This window comes from Acanthisitta chloris, unplaced genomic scaffold, assembly GCF_000695815.1.
Source record: "Acanthisitta chloris isolate BGI_N310 unplaced genomic scaffold, ASM69581v1 scaffold44798, whole genome shotgun sequence".
NCBI classification, from domain to species: Eukaryota; Metazoa; Chordata; class Aves; order Passeriformes; family Acanthisittidae; genus Acanthisitta; species Acanthisitta chloris.
Window position 1 is genome coordinate 2802 of NW_008687311.1, and position 12062 is coordinate 14863.

Genomic DNA, 12062 nt, shown 5'->3' on the forward strand with positions numbered 1-12062 from the left:
TCCCAGGAGAACCCTGCTGGGATGATCAGTGAAAGCCAAGCACGGCTCTGATGTGTCAGTGCTGCTGCACAGCCCTCTTGTGAAGCCTGTCCTGCCCTGTCCCAGCGGTGGCACAGCTGTTTAAGGCACATTGACAAGGCAAACGTGGTAAATTGCATACAATCAGAATTAATTAACTTTGTTTTTATCTCGTCCCTTTCCTGAGCGAGTCAGTGCCATGTGCAGCAGACCTTTCACAACATCCTGCATTGCTTTTGTGTTTTTAAACAGTGCATTGGCTCATGTATCCTGAGACAGAGCTATTTTTCTAGTCTGAATAGTTCAGAAGTGAGTACCAAGCCTGTGCAGAGCACCTGACAACAGTATCCTATTTCAGCCTTAGAAAGAGTACAGAGAGAAAAGACAAGAGAACTAGAAAAAGACTTTGTGTCTAGCTCTGTGCGGAAGAGATAAAGAGTCCATTGGTTGGACTCAATGATCTTAGAGGTCTTTTCCAACCTCAACAGTTGTATGATTCTATAGTGTAAGAGAAAGCATCTTTGGAGAACTATTTGCCATGAGTAACAAATATATTTACTATATTTTGCAGAAAAGGTATTCTAGACAGCTACTCCTTAAACAGACCTGTGATAAATTTGGAAATAATTCAATACAATGGATAGGCCTTTGCTGACTGTTTATGACAAGCAGGATAAAAATACTTTGTGCACAACATACCACTGATGTTATGGGAGTTTTTCAGAATCTGCTTCATCCAGCCATACAGAGCTCTCTGAGTATTTGCTGAGGTTTTGTCGTAGAGGTCCTTGAACACTGCTGATCTAAGTGATACAAGAGCATGTTAGTTCACTAATGGGTTAACTATTTTCTTTCCTAATGACACACATGGACAAATGATTTTAGAAACAGAAAGACATAAGCAGAAAGCTGTATCTGGAAAATAGACTCAGAACCTATAACAAACTCTTTTTAAAGAGTCAGCAAATATGACATAGTATTAATTGTGCCTGGAAAATAGATGACTTACAAGTTTCTGAAAGCATCCTCCAGCAGAATGTTTGGGAGACTCCCAACAACATCAGGTTGGAGATAGTTCACTGCTGACACATGCAAAACCTGGCTTAGGATATCCACACAGTCCAAAGCATTCAGAACCAGAAAGCATTTATCCAGTGTTATAAGGAACAAGGTCCTGTTTACTCCTGGGCTTTGAAAAATCCTCTCTCTGGTGTTGTCCCAATCAAGAAAAATGTTTCCCATTTCCTGCAAGCAACAAAGTGTTTAAATAACATCTCTTTGCTTAATTCAATATATTGTTCATTGTGAGGACTGACAAGAGAGCAATCTACAAAGAATATAGTTCTATTCTCATGAAAAATAGCTGCAAAATACTATCTGGTTGCATTACTTCCTTTCTGGCATTGGGCAGAGACCAGCTTGAATTTTTTTTACAAAATCAAAACGAAAACCAGAAAAATAATCCAAATGGCTGAAGTTATATCCCATGAAAGACTGAGTTATTTGAAAAATTAAGGGACATTGGAATTGAATAGCTATTATTTAATACATGATTTAATGTGCAGACATCTCTAGAATAGATCTTTTCCATGCACTATTTCTTGCAGCTGTTGCTACAAACATCCCTTCCAGAAGATGGGGCAATGTCAGAGAACAGGGATTATTCTGGGGATTCCCCATCTCATAAACTGAGGTGTCTGAGACAGCCTGCTCAGAGCTGACAGTCCCAGGCCTGGGGATTTACACTTTACTGACATGGCTCATGCTCTACTGCTCTGGTTCCCAGTGCATGCTGCACACCTGTCCTGTGTGCTTTGGCAGCAGGAGCTGCACCACCACTGTTTGAACAGTGGATTACAGTGTTTGTTCTGGGCAGTGACCTCCTGTGTCTCAGATCATGCTTTCCCTTTCTCCCAGATCCTTCTCCCCTGCCCACACTGGAGGCCCTTCTTGCCAGCAGGGAAGATGCCGAGTGTTCTCATAGCTCAGGTGATGATCCCACCTGCCAGGACAATCCTCCCTGGGTGTCACTCATGGGCTCTGAGTGAGACTTTTAGATGAGTCACACAAGGAACACATCACAAAGAAAAGCAAATGATGTGGTGCTGTCTCCCCTCCAAACTGTCTATGGGAGGTATGCTCACATGCTCCCATGACTAATTAACAAAATAACTAATTTCACCTTCTTTAGTCATCTTGGCTCTTTTTCTAGCCAATGAAAAGAAGATACTCCCTGAGAATCACTAGTCCTACCTGCCTTAGCTATTAGTTTAGGAAGGTGAATCATTCTCTGGAGATGTGTGTCTACTGATTGCAGAGAAAATCCAAACTACTGACTTGGACTTGGCAGCAAACCTTTAGAGAATGAGAATTAAACAAAAGTAACCTAAGGAGAGGGGCTCCTGGAACCTAACCCAAGCCAGCTAAGTAACTGCACAGTGAGACCCCCACTCTGTCCCTTTCCCATTTCTCTAAACCACTGACTACAGTTTTTCCTTTCACAAACGCAGTGTGACTTACAAGATGCTCCTTCCTGCTGCTGAAAAGGTACTTCATGGCAGTTTGGAACTGCTGCTGATCAAGCTGTTGAAATTCAGCCAGTAGTTGCCTAGGCTGGTATAAAAGGTTCTTCAGGTAATTTTGTATGGACATCTGAAGTATAGAAAAATATGCATAACACACATAAAACTTGTACTATTGTACTGGGGCATCTTTTACTCCCTGAAAATTTGTGCTCAAGGAGAAATAAGTGCTTAGTTCCTGTATTGTCTGTGTTGTCAATGACCAGAATAACTATTCTCCACACAAACTGTAAACAAAAATAATATAAATGCATTCTGAAAGACAGTAATCTTTAAATCCTTTTCTTGGCTTCAGGAGCAAATCCTCTCTAGGGAGTCATTTAACAAAGATGCCTCAGTTTCTCCCTCCATAAAAGAAGAGTAATAAAGCCTTTCTGCCTCACACAGCAGAGCTGTGAAAATTAAACATTTAAAGAGCTCAAAAAAAACCCCCAAATCAGGTACCATGTGCATATTATTATTACTTTAAAAAAGGAAGGAAATGTGCAATTAGATGGGAGGAAAAGTCTGTACCAGGTTGTAAGTCAAAAATACTCTCTCTCATATCAAACTGCACTTACCACCCAAAACCTTGTGCCTGTTTTGAAGAATCTAAGGGGAATGATAATATTGGAACAGAAAGCACTGCAAGGCTCATTAGCAGCAGACTGGAGTAAAATCCCTTCTAATTCCTGACAAAATTATTTCAGAATTGGTTTGGGATTTGTGTTGCAATTGTTCTTTGTTGCCTTTGCTTAACTTGCATTGCCATCAACCAATATCAACAGGGCTCCACACCTGCTTACAGCCTTAAACTGTTACCAAACCTGATCAAGGGATAGTGGTTAGTCTCAGGTAGGTTTGGGTGAGCTGTGACAGTGAAACAGAGCTCAGGACAAGGTTCAGCACTTGTGGAGCTACATGGCCACGAACAACTGGGACTGGCTAAGGCTCAGAGATGCACAGTTGACACTTTCCTTTTCCAGAGTGTGTGTGTGTGTGTGTGTGTGTGTGTAGGGAGTGGCTCAGGTTTTGATTAGCAGCTGCACTTAAACCAGTTCATAACCAATCACAATGAGCAGGGATGAAGAACAATGACTCTCTCCTATATCACTGCCACATTGATAATGTACAAAAACAGTGTTCAGAGGAGCTGTGAGAGGTGGAGGCATTTTGTAGGATGCTCTGGAGCCTCCCATTCCACGAGAAGCAATGTCAACTACAGCCACAGTCAAATTCTGGGAGAAACCTGTCATTTTCTGGAGAAACAGCATGTGTGTACACTCAATTAATGAACAATCACTGAGGAAAAGCAAAAAGATCACTATTATTATTTTTGGCTTGTATACTCCTGCAATCTTAGGGGGGAAAAGAAGCAAAAACCCTATTCCTATTTCCTATTTAGCTGCTACACCATGGATGTGTTAGTTGCCAGAATTCTCTAGTTTTGGCTACAGAGATAGGCTATTTTCTAATTCCTTTTTCAATAGAAATGTTCATGCATTTTAAATGTCACAAACCTGTAAGCTGCTAAGAGTAAACATAACTTCCTGGGCATGAAAATATGCCATGACTTTTGTAAGCATATCTGCTGTCCAGACATTAGAACTGCAACAGAAAACAGGACCAACAATGCCAGTAAAATAATAGAACATGTAAAATACAGATTACAAGAGGGGAAAAAAAAAAGACAAAGAAAACCAAACAGTGCTATAAACACCATAATGACATGAACAAAATGAATTATCAACACTTTTAAAAACTGTAGCAAGTATTTATTCTCAGCCTCATTCTATCAACCTTTTTTTTCCCCTTTTTTTCTGGTGTAAACCAGCTTTTCCCTTGTTAAGAGGAACTGCTCCCAGGAGACCTACATCAAAGTAATCATATGTGCCAATTTCATTCTATCCATAATGCTCTAGTTTCTGTGGAAATGAAACAGATCATATCTGAAGTGCAAGATAATACCGAAAAATCAAAATGGTGAGAGTAATACATTACCTTTGAAAATTAAGTATATCAAGGAGGGCTGCACATGAAAAATGGAACATAAAAAGTTATGGTGAGATACTGAGTTTTAACTCATTTTAGAAGCATAAGTGGGAATAACTTTGCACATTACCATTCAGATATTTCCCAGTTATTACTTCCTCCTAAGGAAAAAAAAATGTAATAAATTATTATTTTTAGATTACAGTATAAAATGTTAGTAAAGAGAACAAATAAAAATACTAACCACAGCTTTGAGCAATAATGGAGGCAAATCTGTAAAAGATTATCCTGTTATTAAAAGTTTATTTCATGTTTTCTCATTCAATTGTGTTACACAAAAATACATGTATCGTGTGCAGTGATTGAAATTATATATACATATATAATTTATTTGCCAGCATTTAATGCACTTGCAATTCAATTTATTTACAGAAAAGCAGTGACAATAAAAGGCTAGTAAATAATAATCAGTCTTGGTTAAATTCTTTGCTGGCATAGCTCCATGAAGTCAAGAGAGCAGAGAATATGGTCCTAGTTACTGCATCTATTTCACTACACACAATTTTTCCATCCACACAACATATATCCCTCACACAGGAGCTGTGGTCTTACCTTCAGAGTTCTGACTGTGTGTCACCTCAGCATGACCCACTGATATCAACAGCAAACATACCTTCAGAAGTCTGGACATTTCTTCTAGTGTTTATTAAAATCAGAAGATATTTGGATTGAAAAGGAAAACAAAAAGAACAGAATCAAAAGGCAATATTCACCCAAAGCTATAAATCAGAGACAGCCCACGCTGTGGAGTACAGATAGAGATCAGAACGATCCAAAAGTGTTTGCTCTTGAGTTTTTAATTTAGATCTTCTTCCAGGATAGAGATGTATTTTATGCGAACACAAGTCCACCAAGTGTGTATGTGCTGTCAGATTTATTTCCCTTTTAGCAAGTGGCTCCTTTCACTTTCTTCCTAGTAGCACTGTTTATTTAAGCCACACTCCACCTAAATATGACTTCAATGCAGGTTTGTTAAAGCAAGCAATCAAATCCTTTGAATCTCTGGTAGAACAGAAGAGAAATAGAGGGGGTGAAAAGGAAATAATAAAGCAGCTCCAAACTAACCCTTTTTCCTAGCTTGCTAAGCTCCCTGCATGGTCACTGCAGACTAGGTCTGGGACCCTCTGTTTGCTGATTTTTAACTCACAGGGTGGCAGGTCTGGCTTTCCCTGGCCCCACGGCAGTGCAGGGTGCTCCAGGCAGGGAGGGTGAAGGTGACCTTCCCTGCTGCTGTCACTGCAAAAAGGGGAAAATGTCCTTATGCCCATCTGAAGCAAAGTGACACATTTGGGAAATGGAGTTCCAGACCGTGTCACTTCGTTTAGATGGATCAAATCTGTAGTCTTTGTACTCATGAGAACTGTACCATCAATGTTCCACTATCACCTGGGACACAGTTGGTATGGAAATACGTGCTTTAGCAGCTCTTGCTGTCCCTGCTGCCCTGTGCTGTGCGGCATAAAGATCACAGAAAGATAAATTATCTGGAAGAGCAGTAATGGGACACATGGAGTTTTCACCAGGTGTCAGTGATTCTCATCAGGAAAGACTGACAGGCTCACAGCTCTCCTATACTAGATAAATTTGTTGCTTTCAGTCTAGCTCCTGAAGGACAAGGCTACACATTGCAGTAATGCAATGGGATGGAAAGGAAGCAGAGACTGAGCTCACTCAGGAGTTTCTGCAGCCACATCCCCTCTGCATCCCTGAGGACCATGAGCTGCTTTAATGCACACTGCACCAAGGTACTGCAGAGTGGACTCTGCCTCTGCACCCTCAGCCTGGTGCTCTGCTCAGCCCTGAGAGTCACTGCCCCACGGGGAAAGCAAGTAATGGATCTGAGCTATTAGGTGATGCTCTACAGATTGCAGCTTCTTACACTGGGGTTAGTCCCTGATGGTAACAAATCACACAGAGGGCCCCATTGGCCAACTTGGCTCTGCCCCTGAGACAACTGTTAGGTTTTCTCTCCCTTTTCTTCATTTCAAGGGTTTATCTGCAACATATTTAGTTTCTACATTTCTTTTTGTTGCTGAATCTGGATCCATTCTCTTTTTTTTCCCCCCCCCAAATTCTCTGCCATGTCTTGAGTTACAGACCTGAACATCTGATAAACACAAATACCTTTCTTGGATTGTTTAATCTCATGTATCAACAAGGTACTCTTCCATGAAAACATCTTTCAACAGCCTCCAGCAATACTTCAGTCTACAGCAAATACTTAACTTCAGCCTTGTAACAGGAGTGACTCAAAGTGACAATGATGATAAATTTAGACATTAGAGTTTAAGGAGCTATCGCCTCTGTCCTGTTCTTACACACACTGAAACCCTTTTCAGCTATTCTTTTGGGAGCACCATGGTACATGTTTCTCATTCAGATGTATCCGGTTTACTAGACAATGAACTTACTTGTTTGTTTCTGCCTTTGCCCTATTAATTTTGCAGTAGGGTTTGATTACTCCACATAGTTTAAATCATGCTTCCAGTGTTAGTCCTGATTTGTTTATTCCAATTTATTCCCTTTGATCAGAGAGGGTATTTTAATTAAAGCATGTTAACTTAATATAGGAGATTAAATGCTAAGGAAAGTGCTTTTTCATCCTGACTAATTCAGGCAGACAATCAGCAGTGCAGAAATAGTTTGCTGTGAAATAGCCCAGCTTGGTAAGACAATCTGTGGCATGAAATAGTCCCTTTTGTCAGTTCAGCTAGTCTGTTTGAAGTTCACTGCAGCTTTCAGACAATCCCAAATCACACGGTGAGGATCTCTTGCAGATCCCATCCAGCATCTCCCAGAGATCGTTCCTTGCCTATGCCGTGATCAGATCTCTCACATGTCACTCTTGCAGGACTCTCCAGTTCTGAGGAGCTCCCGGATTTCCTTCTCCTCTTGCTCCCTAAACAGCCACTCTTCCTTGTAAAGAAATCCTAGACCCTTTATCACTCATTCCAGTGTAGTCACTGCCTTATCTGAAGCTTGATAACCAGAAAGCTAACCTCATAATCACAAGAATTTCTGATAAGCCCTTGCAGTGCCAGTGCCCACCCTGCCCCTGCACCCAGGTGCTCACACCCCTGGGAAAAAGCAGTTAGGGGACTGGCAAGGGGGCCAGGCTGGAAAGGGGGAGAAGGGAGAAGAAAGAGACTGTGGTTTCTCGGGGAGAACCAGGACCCCACAGCACTTTACCTGCCTCTGCTGTGTCCTCCTCGTTCCCCGCAGTGCTGTGAGCTGGGCGGCTCCAGCCAGGGACCCTGAGCAGGGACAGGGGCAGGGACAGGGCCAGCGCCGCCTTGCAGCACACCTGCAGCCAGAGGGGAGGGGAAACCTCCTCTGCTGGGGGCCTGGAGGCCAGGGGACTCCCACAGGAGGCAGAGGAGGATGCTTCCCTTCCTGGGGTGGAAGAGCTCAGGGCCAGGTGGTGCTGCCCAGCGCCCTGCTCCCTCCATCTGCCCCTCCAGCACAGAGAGGTGGCCCTGGGTACCTCAGAGTAGGATGTGAACTGACTGTGCCTGGGATCACACAACAAAAAGGGGCTGTTTTGTGAGGTGGTGTTCCAACTTCACCTTGGAAGTTTCCAGCTAAATCATGCCCTTGCACGGTGTCTTTATCCTGAGATGCAACACATCCAGTGCCACCTGACAGAACAGACAGTTTAGTTACTCTCCAGGGTAAATCACTACACATCAGTGAGATGACTGAAGTGCAACTTGCACACAGTCACCCACAGCAGGACAGGGAGAGCAGAGGGATGAGGCAGGTTCCCCAATCCCATGAGTAATGAATTTGGACATTGGAATTGCAACACTTGTCCCCTTAGATGACATCTTAAAGTATTATGGGCAATTAAATGAACTACTGCACTCAAGAGTTTGTTTGCATGGGCTGTGAACAGCAATTAACTGCACACACAGGCTAATTCAAGGCCTGGAAGGAGAAAGATGTCCCTTCCCTGACATAATGAGCCGTGATGTTCTCTGTCCCTTGTGAGGAACTCTGGCTTTAGAGCATGAGTGTAGCTACAATCCCTCAGGGCTACTCTGGACGTTGAACAGGATTAAGCAGGTTTTCAACTCTGCTGAGTTTCAGCTTACTCTACAGGAAGCTTTTCCCCACTATTGCTTATGTTCTAGTAAGTGTTTCAATTCCTCATATTGTGTAAGAACACTTATCTAAATAGAGTGAACAAAGTAGAAAATCGTAAGAATGAAAACCCCCTATTATTTACATTGCACCTTCTTCCCAAAACTTCTCAAAGCTATCACAAGTCCTAAGTGACAGGATTAAAAGATGAGACATGAAACACACTCTCTTGTGTGATTTTTAACCTGTGGGATTAAAACACTTAAGAAGTGTTTGAAGAAGTTTGTCGTAATCCCTATTTGCCACTTTAAGCTAAAATCATTACACATTAAAAAACATTTTCCCACCCACTACTAGGTGAGTACAAATGAAGGTAACAGATGAAAACCAAAGAGTTTTCAAAGCATGCATAGCTCATTCTCCCAACAGACAAATCTGATTGTACTACGAGCCAAAATCCAACAGCACATCCTGAAAGGAGAATAATATTGAGTCTGAATTACTGCTGAAAAACCCCAACAGTCAAACCCCTCGCTCCATACTACATTACTATTCCACAAAGATGACTGAGAATAAAAGGCTAAGGAATTGGCAAAAGAAATGACTAACCTTCAGGCAGAGTGAGTCCAAGGTAAACCTAAAATGACATGTTAAGCATCCTCCCTGGCATATGATCACCACCAACAAAAAAACACAACACACAACTTTTAGACTTCAAAAGCAAGGCAGATCAGTCCTTTACTTACCAGATTGTTAAAAAAAATTTTTTAAATAAAAATCGAGGTTTCTCTGCTCTCTCACACTTACAGCCCAAGCAACACAAGACACTTGCCAGCTCCGTACTACTTATGATGCTGCTTGTTGTTTTAAAGGAAGGTTATATCCCGACTGCCAGAAATTATCCACTTTAAACAGCTTTTAAAGCAAGACATGTTAAAATAAATAGCAGTTACTGAGTACTCCCAAAGAAAAGAAAATGTCTCAAGCCAGCAAAACCCTCAGAATCAAGTCCCTATAGCTCCTCAGACCCTCAGAGGCAGTTTGACTCTCCAAGAAACTGCCCACGAGTCTTTTAAGCTGAAAACATTTGGGAACAAGTTGCTTAGAGTTTGTTATTAAATCTATCAGTTTAAAGTGCAGTTTTGGCAAGTTCTACCATAACCCTTTTAGCTGGAAAATGGCACGTGCAAAAGCAATGAGGAATTATGAAGCTTTGAGAGGAACATGAAGGAAACCCAACCAAAAGTGATACATTTGTTTTGTGGATTGTTATTCCTTTAAACAGTACTTAAATGCTGTTTAAATAAATGCAAGGCTGTGCTGCTGCTCACAGCTTGATTCTCAACAGAAAGAGCAGTTGCTGCAGACAAGCATGGCTATGGTTACAAAAATGAACACAAAAGTTAATGCAAAAGTCATCTCAAAAAAGTTTATTAGCATGATTAAAAACGTGAAGAATGACAGTAAGAGAGAAAGTAACTTAGCATGGAAGAATATCCATTTCAACAGTTTTTATTCAACAAAGCTTGAAGTGAATGGATAACTTTATTGCCAGATTTTGCTTGATTTCTTTAACAACAGTTCACATTGTATCAGTTTCACCATTATTAGGACTATTGCTTTTGTTTGGATCTGATCCCTGTTGCAGGTAAGTATAAAAAAATATCCCCCATTGCTTCTGGATTGGAGAATGTGTTGTTGGTTTAAGAGCTGGTAAAAAAAGAAAGTCTCAACTGAAGAGTCTGTTTTAAAAAACAACCTTTTTTTTCCCCCCTAATAATCACACTACAAAGAAATACATTAGTAATTTGGCCTTTAAATTTCTTACATGGTATTTATTTAGCATGGCAATCCCAAAATTCCCTCCCTTTAAGTAACCATACACCAAAACCCTCTTTCAGAGGCTGCTTCTTGGGTTAGATTCTGGAGATTTACTTCATACACGCTTACACTGGCTTGAGGACGAAGACAGCATCATCTAGCACATAGTAGTCATTGTACATATCACCTTCACAGAGGTATGGCAGTCTGGTGAAAGCCTCTATGGCAAAGCCAGCTTTACTGAAAACCTCTGGCAGGCTATTCACCTGTTCTTCCCAAGTGTGCCCTTTGATTTCCAAAACTTCTGAGGGCTTTTCCCACTTGCCACCTACTGAGAAAACAAAACAGTTTTGTTTCAATTACAAAGAAAACTTTGTGTTGCATTTTCTTACTGAAAGTAAAATCATACCGATTATGTTCCGTACCGCTCCACACCGGAGGTGGACAAACCACTTGTAGACCTGTTGCAAGATCAGTTCAAGGTTTTGCCTACTGTTCAAAAGCAGCTCCTTCTTCAGGTTATCTTTGATTACATTTTTAACTAGCAGTTTCAAGAGTGGCTAAGAGGTAACTCCCTCTAGTGAGGCTGGTGTCAGCCAACATGGACAGACAATGTAATGTCTTTCCAGCTTCCTAACATTCTCACGGCCGCTGTCTGGCCAGAGGTGGCTGCAGGTGACTACAGCTAATGGAATCAGCAAGTTGCAAGTGGTGATTTGCTGTGAAGTTTCCACCAGCAGGTCACCACATTACAATGGATGGTTAGAGTCTTTGTGCCTCCAGGGCCACCTACCAGCTGCTAAGGTAGAGGCTGCTTATGGTCACATAAAATTAAAAAGCCAAGCACTTGTAGCATGCTGGAAAACATGTTATTATATCCAATGAAATCATCTGAAGGATTATAGGTACAACTCTTAGAAGTTCAAAATTTAAAAATCTTCACCCTTTTTCCAAGTACTGTCATCCATAAACCCCAAAAGCTTTCTGCTTTTGTCTGTACCTTTAACCAGTTTGCTGAAGACAGCAGTAAACACCCCTCTAAACAGGAAGTTCTAAACCTTGTGATACAGACAGTTCTGCAACTCCAAGTATTTCCTAAGTTCCTCTTCCTTCAAGCAGAATCATTTCCAGAGAGACACAAGAAATGGCATTTTTCAGCGGATTAAAAAAGGTGCTAATGCTGGCGTTTGACTGGATTCTGTATGGAACCGGTAAGACCTTTTTTCAGCTTCTTACATTTTCTCATGTAAGAGCAGCTAAACAAGATTGAGAATTTTGTGGTTATGATTTGCCACATAGCTACAAAATCTGAGCAGTGAAAAGTTTTGCTGAGAATCAAGTTAATTTTTGCTATCTTCATACAACTTCCAAACGAAACAACTCCTAGCAAACTCTTTTTTCTTCCAAAAGTCTGAAATGCTCCTGTAACCTATGATTTCTGGGTCAAATCCTACTGCACTTTCCAGCTGCAGCAGAGTGGTTTCAGGGCAGCTGTGCTTGTCTGGGAGGAGGGTTTGGGAAGTTCAG

General features: G+C 41.4%; 3 protein-coding genes across 3 annotated transcripts in view; 1 reads left to right on the forward strand and 2 right to left on the reverse strand.

The window, feature by feature from the left end:
• OTOA (otoancorin) overlaps window positions 1-5262 on the reverse strand; it is a 7671-nt gene extending 2409 nt beyond the window's left edge. Inside the window, exons 1-4 of the mRNA XM_009080509.1 lie at window positions 5245-5262; window positions 2539-2670; window positions 1028-1263; window positions 718-821 (exon numbers count right to left, since the gene is read on the reverse strand). Coding sequence (XP_009078757.1) covers window positions 718-821; window positions 1028-1263; window positions 2539-2670; window positions 5245-5262 — 490 coding nt within the window. The remainder of the gene's footprint in view (window positions 1-717; window positions 822-1027; window positions 1264-2538; window positions 2671-5244) is intronic.
• Window positions 5263-10129: 4867 nt separating this feature from the next.
• Window positions 10130-12062, reverse strand: part of METTL9 (methyltransferase like 9) — an 18422-nt gene continuing 16489 nt past the window's right edge. The window contains exon 5 of the mRNA XM_009080510.1: window positions 10130-10866. Within this exon, the coding sequence (XP_009078758.1) occupies window positions 10661-10866 (206 nt within the window). The 3' untranslated portion in view covers window positions 10130-10660. The remainder of the gene's footprint in view (window positions 10867-12062) is intronic.
• The window catches only part of IGSF6 (immunoglobulin superfamily, member 6), a 5997-nt gene continuing 5614 nt past the window's right edge, over window positions 11680-12062 (forward strand). Inside the window, exon 1 of the mRNA XM_009080507.1 lies at window positions 11680-11746. Within this exon, the coding sequence (XP_009078755.1) occupies window positions 11680-11746 (67 nt within the window). The remainder of the gene's footprint in view (window positions 11747-12062) is intronic.